The following is a 20,858-nucleotide window of genomic DNA, read 5'->3' as shown; positions in this document are numbered from 1 at the left end:
TGAGTCAAAGCTATGTAGTGCTCTGGGCTACCAGCTTCTAAGATTGGAGCTACACTGGAACCTCAGCTCAGTACTGTGAAGTTTATATAGGCGGCTGTTCAACTTCTCAGCAAGCAATGCAATTACATGGTAAGTATCACATAATTATACCGCATGTGGCTCCACATCTAAGAATGAAGCCAGTATATTTTGCACTACAATAACCTTTTATTGTGCCTTTAAGGACACCCGAAGAAAGAGACACTTCTCTTGTAAAATACTTCGGATGGCTTTCAGGACAAAGTTACCTAAATACAAGATTTTGGGGACCACCTGCTTCCTAAAGAGATGCCTAGAGAAACCCTTTGCATATTGACCCACATCCATCATGCAAATGAAGAAGAGCAGCTGTTTCAATTCCACTGTTACTAATGTTACTGATCTAGCAGAAGCTTGTGGGCTCTGACGACAGTTCCCAAGCTATAGGGTGAGTCTCCTAGTGATAGCAACTAGACAAGAATAGGGTTGCAAACTTGAGAATATGGTTTAGAAACTTGTTTAGAAAAACACTGCTCTCTGTAAGAGGAATAACATGTGTTTGGCAACCACCAGGACAAGAATGTTGTTTGCAGGGTGCCAAGAAGACCCATTTAAGATGGCAGCTCTAATACAGGCCACGCTTGCCTTCAGAAAATTGTTTTGCTTCCATAGAGTTTTATCCTAATGCAAAGTCATTTCTTGCAGGACACAGACAGCCCCCAGCCAATTGGAAGAACATTCCACATCTTCTAGTACATGTCTGGAGAAGGTACCAATTAAGTAGTGAAGGCAAAGTGGTTATTTTCCTATACATACATATTTTGAAATGGGCCACATTCTCCCTCAAATTCTAGCCCCTTGGTTTTCTTTCAGTTGGTCTCAAAAGCAGGGAAAAAAGTGATGCCACACATAGGTAGCAGGGTATTTGCCCTTTCATGGGATGCTCCAGTGCAACACCATCGGCTTGGCTTATCCCCAAGTACCATGTTTGTACTCAGGGTAAAGTTTTGGAGGTGAACATAGTGTATTATTTTACCTAGAAATTCCCTAAATGCAAGTTAAACATGCCCAGTACTAACTTACTCAATAGTCATCCTGGCAACTGATTCAAGAGAGTTGTAGCCTGCTGCTGTGAAATTATCCTTATATCTTTCCATCTTAATAGCTTGTAACCATTCGCCTACGGAGCAGAAAGTGGTAAAATCGGGAGTGTTCTGGTCCAGAAGAGGGCTAATTGGTCTATGGAGAAGGAAAAAGGAAAGTAAGTTGTTTCCAAAGAGAGTAAACATCAGGGAGTATTTAGCAAGGTGAGAGTCATATAAGTTCGGGATATTAAAAATGTCAAGAGTAGAAAGTAATAGGCCTTTATACACAGTTTAGATTATTCCGAGAATAGCTGTTGACTACTCTGTAACTCACAATATGTAATTCCTAAGCTTGCTCACGTAAAAGATGAAAGGTCAGAGTGAGCAAAATCAGCCTAATGGACTATTGTTACCAACAGAAAATCAACCTTATTACCTAGCATGACAGAAGCTGCAACTAAATTTGCTGGGTAAAATAAAGATGCTATTCTTTTAAGCATCTTAGAAAATGTAGCAGCAGCTATTGCCATTATTCAATTGGATGGGACAAAACAGAGACAAGGAAAGAGCAGAGACACGAAGTAAGTTGCTTAAGGTCACACAGCAAATCAGTCAGTAGAAGAACTGAGAGCAGAACACAGGCCAGTTGATTTCCTAGTGCAGTGATCTAGCTAGCAGATCAAAAGATTACCACAATTAAATAATCCACCCGAAATTTACAAAGAAGCCATTAAAAGCTACACCGTGAAATACAATGAGATGCAATCACTGAAAGGAGTTAAAGCCAGAAAATGAAAGGCAAAAATCTACAGTGTAGCTTATCAAAGCACATTGGCCAAGCATGAGTATTGCTAATTACTATTTCTATTGTACTAGTTCTTAGGGCAAAGGATGCACCATATAAAACTACAACAGATGATGATCCTTGCCCTCCAGACTTCACAATTTTAAGAAACAAGGAAAACAAAGACGGCTAGTGGTGAGAGTGTGGAAAGAGTGACGAGTAGGCAGTAGTTCATTGAGAAATGTGTTAGTTCCATGATATTTACTTTCTTCATTTTGGTTATTTTTTTAAGCAAGTCCTTTTGGGCTTTGTTCAGCATGGTAAAAAAGAAGGCCAAATGAGGGAAGGTAAAAACAGGGAACAGAAGGAAGAAGGAACTGAGAGACACATGGAGTAAGTGTGAACTGGAACCAGCTACCAAGCAGAACATCCAGAACATCCAGAACCAGCCACGTGCACCATCAAAAGAATGCACACTAAAGATTTTCTTACCTGCTACAGGTTCCCATTGGGGTTTTCAAGCTGTTTGGGTTTCTTATCATTTTGTCCAGAATACCAACTATCTGCTCAAACTTTGGCCTTTCACCGCGTTCCTTCTGCCAACAATCCAGCATCAGCTGGTGCAGTCCTGCTGGGCAATCCATGGGTGCTGGCAAACGATAGCCTTCTTCGATTGCTTTTATAACCTAGTAGCCAACATAGTTAATCATTTTTCATCAAGGAATATTTAAGTAATATATATTGCTACCGAGTTCAAGAAATAAAAGAAAAAAAATCAATAAATAAAATTTGCTATAAGTGTTGCAAAAATACGAATCTGTTGTTTTGACACTAGCTTTCATGTTTTCAAATAATTTTCCCAACTGTATCTTTGGGCTTATTAAGCGTATTGTTCTATATGTGCAGAACATAGCTATATTACCTAGTCAAGTGAGCAGTGGGGAACAACAATTAAATTCACCAAGAGAGCAACAGATAGATTGATAAATGGAGTTATTTCAGGAAGCATTATTACTTGCCCCAAGGCTTTTATGAAAGAGTGTGTGGTAGAAGCATCTGACTTGTAAATGGATAGAGATCTGCGTGTGCACATATAAAATACAAACCCCTTGAAGATATTATAAAAGGATCCAAGAAAAATGTTTACTGGACAGAAATTGTTAGGGAAAAAAAGTTGTGTTCTATTCTATGTCTAGCCATGTTATATTAATGATAAAGTAGCAGAAATGTGTCATGTGAGAGATGAAGACCTGGCTGAATGGTATTTTAATATATCACCTAAACAGAAAGATAGATTTAATAAGAGATGCTGCCAGATAATGATATGATTGAAGGAGAGCATAAATGTCTGAACCAAGAATTACACTCACCCATTGATTTCCTTAGACAAGTCCATTTGCATTTAAGTAAAAAATAAAAATGGGTAAAATAAAATCAGAGGAAACTGCTGTAAACCTTGAGGGCAGGATAAGAAAGCACATCAGGAAGCAAGGCAGATAAAAAGGCTTGTGAAAAAGGACTAAAACACTGCTCATGGGGGATTTCAAGTCTATTGACATTGACTGACATAGCAATATTAGAATTGCTAAAGAAGGGTGCTTGCTCCTGAAGGGTAACGCATAGGACTGTCTTCTCCCTTGGTTTCTATAGATAGCAAGATTAGAAGCTGTTCTGGAGGTAGCCCTAGGAAGCAGGTCTGCTATGATAAATTAAGTTGGTGAATATCCAGAGTTTAGTGAAAATAATAACCTCAGATGGGAAATATTCCATAGGTTGTATGAGAAAATGAAAAAGCAGTGGACTGCAAAGTAGACAGAACTGCAAAGAATACAAAATAATCTTAAAAAAGCTGGCTGAGATCCATGATTTTATCAAAACCTTTTGCAGAAAATCAGTTTTGTGAAAAGAGGAGGTATAGCCCAGCGGTAGAGCACTTACTGCACGTTTGTGTCAGAGAATGTCCTTCTGACCCCAGGAAAGTTGCCTCATCTCCCTGAGCCTCAGCTTTCTATCTGAACATTTAGAATGACAGTACTGTCCTGCAACTCAAAAATGACTGAGAAATATTCAATTCCTGCAGTAACATCTGTGCCTTGAAGAATGAATGAGTGAAGTTATCTGTCAGAAAGGGCAGGGAAAGAGTATTTCTGCAGAAGAGCAGGCGAATTGGAAGAACAGTAGTATATAGGAAAGAAAACATTAAAAGTAAAATTTGGATCTTTTAGAGCAATGTTAAAAGGAAACATAAAAGAACAGTTCCTTATGCTCAGAAGCAGCAGTGCAATAAAACTGAAAAGCTGCAGTGTGTATAAGACAACAGATGTGTTATGAAAAGTAATGCAGAATTTTTTTACTTTCTAAAAGGCAAAAGGTATTAAAACCTCTGTGTATACTACATATGATATACTACAAACAAAGCAGTTGCTTAACAGGTCAGGACACAGAGACAACCAATGAGGAATGATAAAGTAGGTAAGAGCAACAGTAACACAACCACAAAAATATCTAAGAGCCTTAGAACTGGCAAACCATCTAGATAAGACTACAGCCAAGAGTGCAAGGGACAATGAAAACATGAATGGGAATTTTCCAAGTTCACTGTGATCTGCAGCGAAACCTGAAGAGAGGTGGGAATCAAGATGATTACATTATTTTTAAAAAAGGTTTTGAGGATACTGAACAATCAGTGTCTTTGATGTGTATTCTGCGCAAGAAGGATGAAACTGGGAAATATAAAATAATAAGTTAGCTAGAGATGGACAGAATTGCTAGGAATATCCAAAACACTGAAAAAAACATTCTAAAATATTGATAAGTAAAGTTTCTTTAAAAAAAAAAAAAAGTTTATACAAAACTCAGGTACTTTGAAGGGTATTACAATTGTTGACTCTGTGAAGAAAAGTGGGGGTGGGGTTCCAAAAATCAGTACTCACAGATAATGAAATAGATGCTGATTTTTATATTTTTTTAAAATACGCAAAGCGACAAAAAACCAAAACAAAACAACACAGCTGGACCTCCTACTAATAGAATGGATTTATATTATTTACACTTCCCACAATTCTTTTTTTCAGATTCTGCTTTTGTTGCAAAAAGAGAAAAAGGGAATACTGTTAAAAGTCAAGTATGTTTTTATCTTAATCAGGCTATCTGAGGATGTGAAGTAGAATAGAAGAGGGCCAGGTCTGTTCACTGTATATACTGGTTGCCAACAAAGAAGCATTAAATACAGGTAACTGGATAATGTAGTGTTATCACTCTGCTTCTGGGTACATAATAATAATACAAATTAATAATCATAATAATGGTAATAAATCCAGGAGTACGGAAATGAAAAAAATATGCAAGCCTAAGTTCTTGGCCTTTTCTGAAGAACAAATCTGCACTAGGGTCAGTAACCGAATGACAGCAAGAACTAGCAACCACCAGCATCTAACAGAGGAAGAGGGTAAAGTGCAGTGGGTTTAGGGCTACTGTTACCAGAAAGGATTAAGCTGAGGGGAGCCCACTGATCAGAGAAGCTGGGTGGACTCTGTGTATCACCTGTGCTCAGCCCGATGTGCCTCTGTGGCTAGCTTGTAGGATGAGTATTCTGGTGCACCCTGACTCTAGTCACTGCTAAAAGGAGGACTTTTGCTTAAAAAGAGATTGCAACAGTAATTTGTATCCTCCATCAATCAAATGTCTTAAAGGAAGCAGAATTAAATAAATGCCATCTAAAGATCCAAAGTCAGGGAGACATATTTTATTTGAGATCTGGTTTATGACTGCACCCACATCCACTTTTAGACAAATTATATACTTAAGATATATAAACTGCTTGATTGCTTTTGCAAAATCAGAAAAAATTAGCATTTTTTATTAAATACTCGCATTGGTATCTGTGAAAGAGAATAAATAACTAATCATAAGATAATTCAAAATTTTTTCATCATAGTTTTACTTATGGGATTGGTAGGATGTGTATATATTTTGGGAGGTATGTTTCAGGACGCGCTTGAAGATCACAGCATACAAGAATATCTGAAATTATTTTACCAAGATGCATCTTTTAACTATGTGCTATTGAAGATTATTATGTAAGATGCTAAAAAGAGATAAAACTGCAAGAAATGGTAATTAGCTGTTCTATGAAAAAGGTTCAGTCATGCGCTTTACTTGCATGTGAATACTTTTCAAAATCCAACAAGAAGCATGAAGATACCAAAATTTCTCCCCTATTTGAAAGTTTTTCTTTATTGTTCCCTGAAAGCTAGGTAAGGTTTGCCTTTGAGGCATCTTATATTCCTGTCAGACTTCTTTTATGTTTGAATCTAGTACAGAAGGAAGGTGTCAAAAGAAATGAAACTCTACTTGGTGTCTAGGGAATGTAAATATTTCTCTTTCTCTGCCCCAAGGACTTGTTTGCCCGTATTTTGACAGTCCATGAAATCTTTGACACTGAGACCTGTCAAATATTAACAACTTTGCACTGTGCCAAACTGACTCATCATTTACACTTTTATCTTTTTTTTTTTTTCAAGTTTGATGTCGATCATTCAATCAAAAAATAAAATAATAACAAAAAACACTCAAGACCCCGACCTGAAGAGCTTTACATGAGACTCTTTCTGACATCTTTCTCACCTGTATGGCTTTTTCCTATGTAATTTCTATATTAATAGATACTCTTGTCAGAAATCAAGATTAACACCCATCTGTTCTATTACCACTGACCTGTTGGTCTGGGTCATATTTTATGCAAACAAGGCTATTGTTAAATCAGCATAATTAACTTGAAAAAGCCAAAGTAGGTCATTAACTGCCACTCACATTTTTAACAATTTTTATCAGCTGATTAATCATTGTTCTGAGGTCAGAAACCTCAGAATTATTTTTGTTGGAAAAAAAATAATTTCTTCTATGCTTAAGTATAATAAACTGAAGAGCATATATTACTATTTTTGATGTTCCAATTTTACTTGATACTCAGGACAGAAACCTACAACATCCACACAGTAAAAGAAATATTTAGAGATTTAGGTAAAAAGTGAAAGCTCTTTATCTTTTTAATTTTATAAGAACACTACAGTATTTTGATAAATCTTATTTCTAAACCAACATTTTATGCATGTATAGTGAAACACATATGTACGTGTTTACGGTATGTAATTTTTGTTTTTTCTAACACACACACATGCTCACAAACAGTCAAAGTATAACCTACATCTTGATTTGACATGTCCCAGTAAGGCCGTTCTCCATAAGACATTACTTCCCACATAACTATTCCATAACTCCACACATCACTGGCTGAAGTAAATTTGCGGTACTGGATGGCTTCTGGAGCTGTCCATCTCACTGGAATTTTTCCACCCTAAGAAATATAAAGAAAAGAATAAAGTTTTATTGTTTGCTTGTTTGTTTTATCCACAAAATTTCCATATCATCTTCTGTAGAGTGCGTTTGCAATTATTTCCATCAACATCAGAAGCAGCAACTATGATATCTACTATAGTTGACTTACTGTAGAATTTTCAAAGAAGTCTAAGGAAGTTCAGGCAGAAACAGAAACTTAAACATCTGTCTAGGCTAAGTTGGATGCATTTCTCTGGAAATGCTTATGTCTCCATTGATTTTAAACGGTTGGTTAGATGTCTGATTTACCTAGTCATTTAAGTCCTGGCTGGCTGAAGCTAGGAAGGGTAGTGTCATCCTGTTAATATAAATCCAGTTGACTTTGAGATCTTGGTCTGACATATTTAAAACGAGGTCCTACTTTAGACCCCAGTGGCAGGAGTGACAGCCACGAACACTGGTGCGGTTTCCTGGATCCCTGCGCCTGTTGGAGCAGATTCCAGGGGCCCCTCCTTCCCTCAGCATGAGAAAATAGGTACAGCAAAGCCCCACGGGTGGGAAAGTAGAGCTGGCTAAACAAAAGAATAAAGAGCATAGTGTGCCCAGTGAATGCTTATTTAAGAAAAGCGTCCCACCCAAAAGCAAGGGAAAATACAGGAGTTGATCTTTGTCACAGCCTAGCCTCAAGCTAGTCAACTTTTTGTGTGATAAAATCTAGTCTGAAAAACAGTAATAGCCTACAAATATTTTAATTGACTCATAGTAAATGAGGCGATTAAAATTTTTATGGGTAAAACTTCCATATTTGTTCAAACAGAAGATCATGAGGAAGGGAATAATGAAGATACTGTGCAAAGTTTTTAGAACTTTACCAAGTAAAGTTAACGCTCTTACAAAATTATCAGTCCCTAATTCACGCCAGATTTCTAAAGCGACTCTTTTGCGTTTGACTAGCTAATATTTCTCAAGCAATTTATCTATTTCTCTTATCTATACTGTCTATAATATATGCTGCTTCTTAATAACCACAACTCAAAACTACTAAAACCCATCGATTTCTCTTACGGTAGTAGTGTAGACAGCCTCTGGATCATCTTCTATAACTCTGGAAAGGCCAAAGTCTGATACTTTACAAACAAGGTTGCTGTTGACAAGAATATTGCGTGCTGCAAGATCCCTGTGTACATATCCCATATCGGCCAAATATCTCATTCCAGCAGCAATTCCTCTCAACATTCCCACTAGCTGAATGACTGTAAATTGCCCATCATGTTTCTGGAGGGAAGAAAGGAGCAGCAATTCTTGTTAGTATGACTGAGAGGAAAAATAAGAATTAGTTTCACAACTTCAGCTTTCTACTTATTTACTACTTCTGTGGCAATTCATCCAGGGGCAAAGAAACTCATTTCAAACACAAGTTTTATGAGATAAAACAGTACATCCAGTTAAGACACATGAGTAGTTAATGTACTAGAAGTAACAAAACTTGTTAATCACTATAAATTTCTGGCTAAGTCCTGACAAGCCTCTTCTAAGAGAGATTACCTGATGCACAGGCCTTTATAGTTTGCCTCTATTCTCTTCATCTCTCAGCATAATTATTTGTATCAAGAGGATAAGGACTATCTCCTTTTAGAGATACAACAATATAACAAACATAATCTTTTTGTTCTCTATAGGGTGTTTATATATCATCTCACACTGTCTTGTACATCTGGTAAGGAGTTTAGAACACACACTCAAAAAATACTAAATTATTGTGAAGTTGCATTGCTTTTTTCTTTGTTCTTCTCTTATACACAACCATAGTTCATTTAGTGATCCTTGTATACTGATTTCTACCATGCTGACACAATAAAATTCTTCACCCAAGAGGCAGAAGATTGGGCCTTAGGTATCAGTAGTTTTAACTTCAGGTGGTGGCAATAATAAAACCCATCATGTCTATGCCACATTAAATCACCTAAATACCTAGAATGTTCCCATGTGGTCCTGTCTGATCCTCTCATTTCTGATCTGATTTTGCTGAAATAACGTAGTGAACTCATAGTAGTTGTCAAGCTTCATTTCAGCCTGAAAAGCATTTTAACTATATGAATATCATGCATGTATACCTATATAGGCACATATCTAAACCCACATTTTTAAAGGTGACAACATATAATATAGTATACATATCACTTAAAATATGTTTATGTATGTTTTCATTTGGTACTCACCCTAAGAAATGCATCTAAGGCCCCATTCTCCATGTATTCTATTACAATCATGACTGGTTTCCCTGAAAGAAAAGAAGACATATTTTGTTTGAGAAACTGTAACGCAAATGGAGTGCCTTTTTTTGATAAAACACATGGTACTCCTTTGAAGGACTGAATCAATGAGACAACGAACATTTCTGAGGCCTCCAGCACTGTTACTGAGCTTTAATAAGTTCTTAAATGTCTGTGTGGAACGTGGTCATGATTCACAAAATTAAACCATACAAATCAAAATGTCAGTGTGTTCTCCTAACTCCTGCTGTGTGAACAGGACTCTGGAATAATGACACTTCAGATAATATAAAAGGACATAAGAAACCTTATCTCTCTGCATGGTCTTTGAGGCTAAATGGAACTAGAAAAATTATATATTTCAAAGTACTTCATCTTTTAATCATGCATGCATCATAATTTTTTTCCTCAGGTTGTACCATAAAGTAAGTATTGTTTTAGTTAGTTACGCATCAGGAGAAAATCCATTACGAGTGTGCAGCCTAATTTGAATCTTTGACCATGAATAACCTAAATTAATTTCTGCCATTATGTTGTTATTTGACTGACAGTTGGAGCCACTGCTTACCTCTGGTAACAACCCCTTCTAAGTGAACAACGTTGGGGTGGTCAAACTGTCCCATGATGCTAGCTTCACACAGGAAATCTCTCCTTTGCTTTTCAGTGTAGCCAACTTTCAGAGTTTTTATGGCTACTGCAACATCTCTCTTGCCAGGAAGCTTTAGACGCCCACTGCATACTTCACCAAACTCTCCTAAAATGAAGTAAATCAATGCTGAATTACTCCAACTAAAATACTAATATTTCTCTTAGGCCTTGATTCAACTAGCTGCCTAAGTATGTGTTTAAATTTAGCATGTGACTCTTCATATTTGAAATGGATTACTTGGAAACACAAAGACAGGCATGTGCTTTAAATGAATTGCTGACTGAATACCTTACAGAGTAAACACTTCATGTTAAGTCAATCTACAAGACTCTTATTTGAATATTTCATAAGACTTGTTAGTAATTTGTCACATTTTTTCATAAATAGGAAATAAATATGAAGTAGTTTTCATAAGAAAATACTATTACAGAAATAGTAATACCATTTCTAAGTGAAAATGTAATTCTGTTCTACATGGTTTCCTTGCCATCTTTAGATCCAATGGGCTTTTTTATTTCAAAAGGCATCTCTCTCAGAGCTACTTTTAATTTAACATCATTATGGTGTTAAATGAAGCACTACATTATTACCTTCAAGTAGGATAATTTACTTTACAGATTATGAAATGAAAGGTGTGACTTATAATAATTTTGTTACATTAAACAAACACAAGCATACACTAGAAGTTTGTAAAAGGCTTCTAAACTAACAGACAACTGGAACTTGAAGAAGTATCTGAAAAAAATTGCCAAACAGCCAACAACAATACCAGAAAAAAAAAAAGCCCCAACAACCGCATGGAAGCACGTGAGATGTGGAGATAAATGCCACTACTATTGAGACTGTGAAAGATTTAAGGATTGTCCCATGCCTCACAGCCATGTCACCAGAAAGGAAAATAAAGACCTCCCATTCTGTGGCCAGGAAGAAAAATGTCTTGAAATATATAGAAGAAAACGTTAGTAACATATACTGAATGAAGGGGAACATCTCTTTAAAAAGCAAAAGATTCATCGCAAAAATATTTGATAATCTGGTACTTTTTAAATTTATCTGCAGTATGGGAGATAAAGATCCAAGTCCCCCTTCCAAATCAAATCAAGTCAGAAATTTATCTCCCACACATCTATGGAGTGCCTTAACATTAAGCTATTGAGTATACACAAGTATGCAGACACACCTATATCCAAGACATGTTATAGGGCGAGTGCTGAAAAAAATGATTTGTATGAGGAAAGACTAACATAGAGACTTTGACTAGAGAACTCCTTTGGACATAGGCTGAGGTCCTCAGAAACCTGGTGGGATCAGGACTTAAGTGCTCATACACACTGTCAAGGCATCTGGCTGGCAGTAGAGAGAGAGGTATGCCTGGAAACGGGGCTGAATGCCTGAATGCCTGAATGTTTGAAGTGTCCTAGTGGATGAGTTCTGTTTAGGACACTGCCACCGTTCCAATACTACTGTTCTCTTGTCACCCCCAAAAGCAGAGCCTTGGCTTCACCATTCTCCAGACCAGACAGAAGTGTAGAACTTTGGCCAAACCTTAATATTTCCTACCAACTTGTTCAGGCAAATCTCCACTCAGCATGGCTGATTTTATGAATCTCACAGGAGATGACTGCATACAGAATTGAATTCCTCTCTCTCTGTTTTATGCTAGTTGAATTAAGGTTAGCTCAGATCGACTCCATATTCCTCTGCTAACACTGTGCTGTACTGGAACTAATTGGCTAGATAGAGTACAACTGTTCCTGCCTGCACAGGTGAGGCATTAGCCTCAACCCTCCTTGGGTACTGGTGGTGTTGTCTGGATTTCCATCTCATAGCTATGAATACCCTGAGGCACAGCTGTGACGTACGTAACAACTAGCTGCTCACGCCCTTAGTTTGGTGCCTTGACCTCCCACTTATACTTCATTAGCATTATGGATGACTATTAATGAATTCATCACTCACCTGGCTCACAGCTCCTAGCCACAAGAACTTACTAAAGGATAATAACTTTCTCTAGTAGTACCTTCCAAAACTGTTTTTTGTTCCATGTTGAAAACAAGACACGTGTGTGTGTGTATGTGATACTTCAGATCCAGGTAATTAGGATACTTGGCACAGGAGAAGCTAAGGCTTAGCACCTTTCCAGCTCTCTGTGATCTGTTTTTGATCGATTTCCAAAAGCAGATCACTCACACTCAGACAAACCAGAAACTTGAACTTGGATGTTATGCATTTCAGGCCAGGATGCTAACCATTGCACTACTTTTATTCTGAAGAAAATAGTATATTCAGCTGAAACGATGCCCAAAAAGGATCCACAAAATATGACAACAGGAGAGGGAATACTGGACAGTCACACAGCGACTAGCTCAGCACGTCAACAAGAAAGAGACTGAAACAAAGGATGCGTGGTATGAACAAGGACTCAACATAGTGGACACCATATTCTGTGTCTGACAGGTGGCCGCAGCAGGGTAGTAATGAAAATGTTGGCAAGGAAAGCACATATCCCTCATGCAAATTGACCACAAGCATACTTGCAGCCTGTTTGTCTGATAGCTGACGTGGCCAGGATTGCTGATGTGTATTGAGACTGCTAAGTGGCTTTTCTGGTGCTGTCACTAGTACAAATTCTATATTCTTCTTTGATGTGTGAGTTTCAGCTCCTTCTTTGGGTCTTTAACATTTTGTTGTTCCTGGACTGCATTTCATTTCACTCCTATCTGCTATCTACATCAACAGGTTAAAGCCATAGCTAAACCCCATCCACAATATGCTATTCACCATAGCACTTCTAATTAACTTTCTTCAGTATGACTAATGACATGTTAGTTTTTTACTATCACTCGTACTCAAGAATAAATTCATCTGCAGTCAACAAAATTAACATTCTGGAATTACTCTGTCACAACAGTGAAAATACATTTTAAACTGTATACTCTCTGCAACTGAAGCGTTTTCAATGTTTTGCTCAAAAGGCATAGGCAAAGTCCAACTGAATATATCTTTGTGCTCTGATCTGTTGCTATGCTGATAGTTTTTTAACTCAAAGCAAAAGATAAAGCTCAGTAATTTTTCTATGCTAATCTTGATTTTAAATCTTGTATATTATGTATTTATTACAAGAGATGCTGCCATTCTAGCATCACAAAAGTTATTAGTTAGCAAGGGCTGGATTCTTATGGTCTTACTCATCTGAAGTAATAATTTGCTCAGCAGTGTTGTTAATTTCAACAGTACTACTCCTTGATTAAGACATGATTCAACATGAGTGAGGTTACAATAAGGAGGCATTGTGAATTCTAAGTGTAAAGATTTTAATACAGGTAAACCAACTTGTTTTAGAGATATTTCTTCTCTTTTTAAATAATGCCACAGTATGTAATTTACAGTGCATACCAAACTACAGGGTGATTTTAAAAGTATTCTACTAATACTTTTATAAAACAACAGGAAAGCAAAAGAACATTTCCTCCAGGAATCCAAAGTATTTGATATTTTTCTTACTCATGGAAACTTAATTTTACTACATGGACTAGTGCAATAAAAATGTCACATATCTTATTAATGCAAACAAATGAAACTGCCTTTTTAGAGCATGAACACCATGTCTTAAGTAGGTGGTAGACAGTTCAAGAGGAAGAAAAGCAATGTAATGTTGGTGCAATTACAATCAGTCATGAGAAGTTAAACAATAACTTTTTGTATTCATAAAATATCAAAAAGAAAAATGGTAGAACAAAAAACAGCCTTAGGGAAGATTTTCCTAGTCTCTATTTAAGATTTTGTGCTGCAGCCAGTTTTCCTTACGTATAGGAACAAAAATTCAGAGGTCAAAAAGCCCTCTTGCAAAAGGAAAGCAAGTAGAATTTGCACTCATGCCTAACGCCTTTAATATGTAGCAAAACTCCCCCCCCAATTACATTTTTAACAGTAGATACAGAATTAGAAACCCACAAGATTTCAATGTCAAGCAAGGCTCTTCATTTACTTATTTATTTGGGTTTTGTAGGTTTTTTTCCCTCTGTTTGTCTTTACATTTTAGAGGCGAGTAAAGCTTCATTGCTCTTAACCACTCTGGCAAATGCAAAAAGTTCTTCTATACTTGAGGTATAATTATTTGCCTGTCATTATGATGTATGAGTTTCGATCCTGGCTAAACGGAACAGTTGAATCAGGAAGCCACGGCAGCCTTACCTGCACCAATCACGCGCTCAATTTTAATACAAGAGGCATCTAGCTCCTTGGCGAATTGATGGACAGCTCTATTTGGGTCCTCATACGTTTCAGGGTCGATGTAGGTTTTGGTGCCTGGAAATTTAACTGTAATGATGTAAGAAAGCATGACTGTGATGAAGCAAAGGCACTTATTGTGCAGTCAGCCCAGGAATTTCATTATGCAGAGTGCTTCTTGGAAGAGTGAACCTGCTTCCACGCTGACCGAGTCAGAGCCGCTCTGAGAGGCAACTTTAGTTTTAGGCGTCATCTGCAAGCATGCTGACAGAACTACACAATCCCATCTCTAAAAATTACTAACATTAGGATCTGCATCTCCAACTTGAAGTGAAAGAAGTAATAAATGTTAAATAGTGCTAAATGGAATAAAATGCAAGGGTTGAGCGGAAGCAAAAACAAAGCAGGGGAAGGGGTATAAGAGCAGCAGGTGAGGTGAAACTTTCTTTTCTGTTTAAGGACAGCTTATCTTCTTTTCCCAGTTTGCATAAACAGGGTTTCTTTGTGTTATCGCTGTCTTCTAGGGGGATTTGAAAGTCTCCTCCAGCTACTTCAATTTGCTTAAACTACTGAATATAGTATTATTTACATGTTGTGGCAATAATCTGTGAACTATTCACAGCACTCAGAATTTATATCCTTAGCTATGTTTCTTGCACTAGAATATGAACATAGGAAACACTTGTAGTCAACTTGTAAAGGCATATGAAGGGAATGTGGGCTCTGCAGCACAGTTATACCCTCTCTCAAGCACCTAAGTGAATAATACGGTGCAATTAGTTTTTTTGCTCCCTCTTTCTCCAGTATAGCGTTTAGTGCAACTCAGGCAGCACAGAGCTCTGGCCGGTATGTAGTTTTTTCCCTTAGTTAGCTGCTGATTAAGGAAAATTATTTTTTCCTCTTCTGGTGAAAGTAGAAAATTCTGTTGAAAGCAGAAACTTCTGGTAAAAGAAGAGGAATGCTGGAAATCTATTAATCAAACATTTTTTTATGAAATAAATTCAGCTCACAGGGATTACAGTTCTGAGCTTCAATTAAATCAGTGAATCAAAACTCATTATGAAAATACAAGAATGTTCCTCCATTAATTGATATACCGATACACAAGAACAGGATCAAAAGTCAATACAAAACATATGGTAACTTTGTAATCTTTTAATTGAACATCAAATATTTTAAATTTTAACATCTATTGAAAAATACTGTACTAATCACGTGTATTTATGTTTCAAGCGGTATTAGTGACCAAAAAATACCCTAAGCCCTCAAAAGAAGGAAGAAGCTAGAGAAAATGTTTGAGTTATCTAACAAATTCATATCCAGAAAAATTATTTGAAATGTTGCCCAGATGTTATTATCTACCACATTATGTATTTAAATAGATGTTCTTCCAGTTGTACTGATAGTGCTACAAATTTTTAAAATTATAAATATTTATTTCTTAAAACCAAAAATGACTAGAGAAAATGAGAAGAAAGTAATAGGTTAACCTCATATGATAGTGCTTTCAGGCAGGGAGACGGAGGAGTCATCCTCTTGTGTTTGTGATAAGGGGCCTGGATTGGAGGTAACCTTGTGAATCTCAAAAAGGTCTCTGATGGTTCTTTATTCAAGCTGTCATAAAACATTTTGTCAGACCAAGGCTATCCTGGCATACCAATGTGAAATAATGCTGGCTTGGATTTGAAGACATTGTTAGAAGAAAATGGTAGGAGGAAACCAAATATAAATCTGAATTGCTTGACTAAACTCCTGCATTGTACTTGTATCTTCAAGTGTAGAACTTAAGGTCACAGAGAGTTGAAGGGGACAGAAACAAAATATTTGACACCTTATTAAACACGGTACTTTAAAACTTGCTTTTAAAAATGGTTACTTTTAAGTTTTTGTGTTAATTAAGCACTTGTTATAAGTCACATTTTTGAAAATCCAATCTGATACCTCAGCACAGAAGAGGGTTGTCTAGATGTTATGAAGCAAAAGGACACCAAATTGGTATTCACAGCTTTGTGACCAAGTTTGTATCCACAGCACTGGGTTCCATCTCATTCTGTACATGGTTACCAAATAAAATTAAACACTAAACTTTCAATCAGCAGATGATGAAAAAATAGCTTGGCAAAAAGTGTCTTCTATTTGGTGCTATGAGTTTAAAAGACTGTGTATGCTAACTCTTCTGACTGATTTGCTGGATAACCAGATTTCTTGAAAGCCAAATGATCAAAATGAAAACTTATAAAATCTCGCAATTTCTGGATCAACTATGAATCATTATGTAGCAACTTTCATATTAGTCTGTTTACACTTTCACTGAAACAAAAAATGTCACCGATAATGGAGATGAAAGGAATTATTTAACTACTATATTGCTTTTGTTTATATACTGACATACAAGAATACATATCTGATCTTTTTCTTCAAGGACATAATGGGGATTTTAAAAGTGAAAGCAGCTCTTCTGAAGACATGAAAAGCTTACAATGCATCTAAGAGAGGTAAATTTCATATCCATCACTCCCAGAATAGCAACATTTAAGTAATATCAGACTTTTAATGAATTCTTTAGAATCAACTGCACTGCAAAGTGCATGATAAATAATTCTTATCCCATTCTTATCTCCCACCTTTCTTGCAGAGATTATGAATTGATTGACTAAAGCTGCAATGATGTCACTACTTAGTTTGCTGCTCACTGCATTTCAAATAAATGATTTAGGTAGCAACACACCCAAACTCAGGGAGAATGAAGAAATTCCCACTGATCTGATTTTTTCAGGGCAGAAAGGTGAGACAGAAACCTTGATTTTGAGTGGAGCCTTGGACAGAACTACTCATTTAAAGAGACATGCATTGAGAAGATGCTACAAATTTGTGACTAGTGGGTACTTCATTCTCCACGTGATGTTACATTCTCATGATTTTAACATATGTAAAATTAGATAAAACATATTGCTTTCATTAAAAAATCTGATGGATTTAAGCTACATTTGCAATTATTGGTAGACAACAAAGGCTATATACATCACACCATGACTGAATGTCAAGTTCTGCTGATAGGAGGTATGGGAGAAGACTGGAAACCCAGGCATTGTTCTGTGTCAGAACTTGGCGTTTAATTCTGTTATGTGATTTTGGATGCTAAAAATAATTTTGGAATTTAGTTTTACCATACTTCCTGAGCTAATGACTGATTCTAAAAGAAATGAAAATATTTTTAATTTCTCAAGTCAAAATGATATTACAAGTGAAATGAAAAAGGGCTAAAATAAAGTTTTTTAAAAGATATTTTGATAAAAAATAAACTATTCTTGCATGAGCCTTCCTCTCCCCTTAAATTTTCAGTTGTCATTAACCAAAGAAAGATGCATTTTATTTAATTTTTCCGGGGTTCTGGCATAAGTTCGGGTGGTAGCTGTGATTTTAAGAAGAGGCTTTAGGTGCTATTCTTCGCTAAGTGAGTGATTCTAGAACAGAGAACAGTAATAAAGTAGCTCACCTTTCTTTTCACATTAAATATTCTATTTTTAAGGGCTTTATGTTTTGTAAATATTGATGCCACAGTATTCACAGTAGCAGAAAACAGCTGCTGAGCAGAACAGCTTCATTGTTAAGGTGATGCAGAGACCCATACTTTTTTAATCTGAAGTTTGCCTGAGGTAAAAATCATACAGTCACTTAGCCAAAGGTCTTGCAAATACTGCACCTTAGAGGGATCATTAGGATGGTGTGAAACATGTATTTAAAGCAACCAAGAAAAAAAAAAAAAAGGCAAAATGAAAACAATATATCATACACATGTATAGAAATAAAACTGTGTGAGCAACGTTGACTTTAATCTGCATTCTTTTGGTTTAGGTCACATTTTCACAGTGTCTAACTTCCCACTTGTTATTTACACAGCATTTTTGAACTTCTTATGGCTTTCTCTTTTATGAAGTGTTGTTTTAGTATTGCAGTTGGTAATTTTTGAGAGGGGGGGGGGAAAAGCAAAACACTTACAATGAAAGTAAAGTTCTTCATCCCCTTCTTGATCAGCTTTGCTATAGCCACAATGCCTGAAAAGAAAAATGTCAGTTTTACTCATAAATAATGATTTGCTTCCTCACATTTAAAGTCCTGACAACATCAGCTTTGCGGGCTGAGATTTTTAGGCACTGAGCACCTAACTCCCGTAAGCCCTTTGAAAGTTTCAGCTATAATTCTCTTGACAGAAGAGTTTTAAATAAATCATGAACAGTTCTAATCAAAAGGCTTTTGTACCAAATACCAGTTGGGACAGGTCCTAAAGAGAAAATTCTAGTTCTGGTGAAAAGCTTCTACGGATAAAACAGAGGATTAAAGAACTTGAAAGTAGAACACTGTTTTACATGACGGTATTCTTAAACTTACTGCTGTGCTTCTTTTTCTTGAATGTAAAGTCATTTAAAGGCTGATCAGATAAAATGTCAGACTTCTACACGTAGGAAAACTGAACAGAAAAAGGAACTTTTAGTAGTACAGGTAAAGAACCTACTAGGGGTTCCTTTTACAGCATGCTTACATAGGACAAAAAGAACATCTTGATTTAAGTATGTCTTGCCAAAGAGTACAAACTATAATTGATAAAGGGATTTAAATGAAAATGGTCCTTATTAAAAACTACTTCTGTTTGATTTCTGCAAATTATCATCCCAGATTAGCCTATGTCTCAAGAAATCACAAGAGTGCGGTCAGATGTGCTTGTGCCTATACAAGGTGCAATACCTTCTCCCAATGATGAATCCAAACACCATGAAGACCAGAATGATGGTTCCTGCCACAGCAACCACAGCTATGATAATAACAGGATTCTGTTCACTGGAAACAGCTGTGGCTACAAACAGAGCACAGAGTAGAGATTAGTCTAAAATTATTCCCTACAAAGGAACTGCAAAAAATCAAGTAAACGTTCATGAATTGCAGACTGTTAGTTTACCTTTTCAGCTGCCTGAAACTATTAAATTGATAATGTTAGCCTGAAAAGGGGGCTTCCGTTGGAAAGTCATCCAAATGTTGGATGAGTTAATGATCATCTACAGGGAGTAAAAAGGAGCTATGTTGGAATTGATTTGATCAAAGTGGCACAGCGATTACCAAAAGCCAGCATCAGCCACTTCCACTCCCTCCTACAGCTGTGCTGCCTTCTGTTTTGCTCAGTGGTTGACTCCTTCCTGAAAGGAAAGACCTGGATGTCCCTGTAAAAGGGGAGAGTAGGAGAACAATCCCTGAAGAGTTCTTCTTCTAGCCTGCTGCCCAAAACTGGTTGATGTGACTTTGAGGGTATCCAAGGAACTATAAGAATAATGTTTGAGATGACACACTATCAATTAACACATATTTCCTAGTTAGCATATTTCTATCTCTTACTGCCATTAATCATTATAAATTGCTATTATTACTCATTCATTTCTGTTAGGAACAAAAAGGTGCTTCCACATATACAAAATTGAATTCTCCGTGCTTCAGAGAATTTACATGCTAAAATATCCACACATTATTGCTCTTTATATTCAGATATGCCAATGCTATTAATATATACGAATGTTTGCATGTCACATCAATGTAAACTGAGGATGTAAATAGCCTCAGAAACCTCCAGGTTTGTTAAATATTAATACATTGGTGCCCAGCATCTAATGAAGGCGGCCATATATTCAGTCACATTAAATAAGTGCAGCTCTACTGAGCGTTACGGAGCTTTGCTGGTTTGTAACAGAGAGGATATAGCCCAAGAAACTGAGAATACAGGAGGAGACATCAGGCAGGGATCCTGAGCAAGGGACTGTGAAAGTGTGAGTCATTTGGAAACAGCAGAGAGACAAGAAAAGGGGGAAAAAAGCAAACCCAACTGACAGCTGATTAACTAAATTGTGGATGGTTAACTCTGGCAGAGGTAACTGAAAGGAATGTCTATATGAGGATTTTATGAATTCCACAGAACCAGATTCCTGTTACAGGCTTAAGAGGTTCCCATAGAAACAAACAAACCAATCTTTTATTTGATCTGTCCTGGAAGAAGTGAGCCAATCAACATGATGTATTTGACACTGACCTGTACCAGCTGCTTCCACCCCTCAAAAAAACCAAATTCCTTGTTATTCCACACAGATACAGAATAATACTAATTGAAGGGAAATTTCCTCAATACTAATTGAGGGGAAATGCCCAGTTTCAATTCCTAAAGAAACGTTGTAATTTTTTAATGTTCTAGCTAATGCAGATAAGGAAGATCTCATTTTTCATACTGATATTTAATTGAAAAGAACAAATGCTTATTTTTGAGTAACTAAAGAAAAAAATCCTTATTTTTTAGTAGCTGTAACTTTCTGAGATACTCAGATCAGTAGGATGCTCCTGCAGGCCTGCACATATCCCACTTATGGGACTTTTAGGAAATCAGTGGTCACTACTTCATGCAAGAGTGTAGGGGCATACGTAACACAACTCAGTTCCTGTAACATCCC

The 20,858-nt window shown here is 36.6% G+C and overlaps 1 protein-coding gene across 4 annotated transcripts in view; it reads right to left on the bottom strand.

Moving 5' to 3' along the window:
- EPHA7 (EPH receptor A7) overlaps nt 1–20,858 on the bottom strand; it is a 160,277-nt gene that overhangs the window by 13,159 nt on the left and 126,260 nt on the right. For 2 of the 4 annotated variants that reach the window (XM_082048458.1, XM_082048459.1), the window contains exons 8-16: nt 19,120–19,228; nt 18,376–18,431; nt 14,341–14,466; nt 10,066–10,251; nt 9,444–9,505; nt 8,290–8,499; nt 7,094–7,243; nt 2,380–2,573; nt 1,102–1,257 (exon numbers count right to left, since the gene is read on the bottom strand). In XM_082048458.1, coding sequence (XP_081904584.1) covers nt 1,102–1,257; nt 2,380–2,573; nt 7,094–7,243; nt 8,290–8,499; nt 9,444–9,505; nt 10,066–10,251; nt 14,341–14,466; nt 18,376–18,431; nt 19,120–19,228 — 1,249 coding nt within the window. The remainder of the gene's footprint in view (nt 1–1,101; nt 1,258–2,379; nt 2,574–7,093; nt 7,244–8,289; nt 8,500–9,443; nt 9,506–10,065; nt 10,252–14,340; nt 14,467–18,375; nt 18,432–19,119; nt 19,229–20,858) is intronic. The other 2 variants (XM_082048460.1, XM_082048461.1) reach the window with 2 other exon arrangements.

The sequence above is a fragment of the Streptopelia decaocto genome (genome assembly GCF_964273445.1).
Source record: "Streptopelia decaocto genome assembly, chromosome: 3".
NCBI classification, from domain to species: Eukaryota; Metazoa; Chordata; class Aves; order Columbiformes; family Columbidae; genus Streptopelia; species Streptopelia decaocto.
The sequence above is the reverse complement of the archived record's forward strand: the minus strand, read 5'-3'. Positions and strand labels throughout refer to the sequence as shown.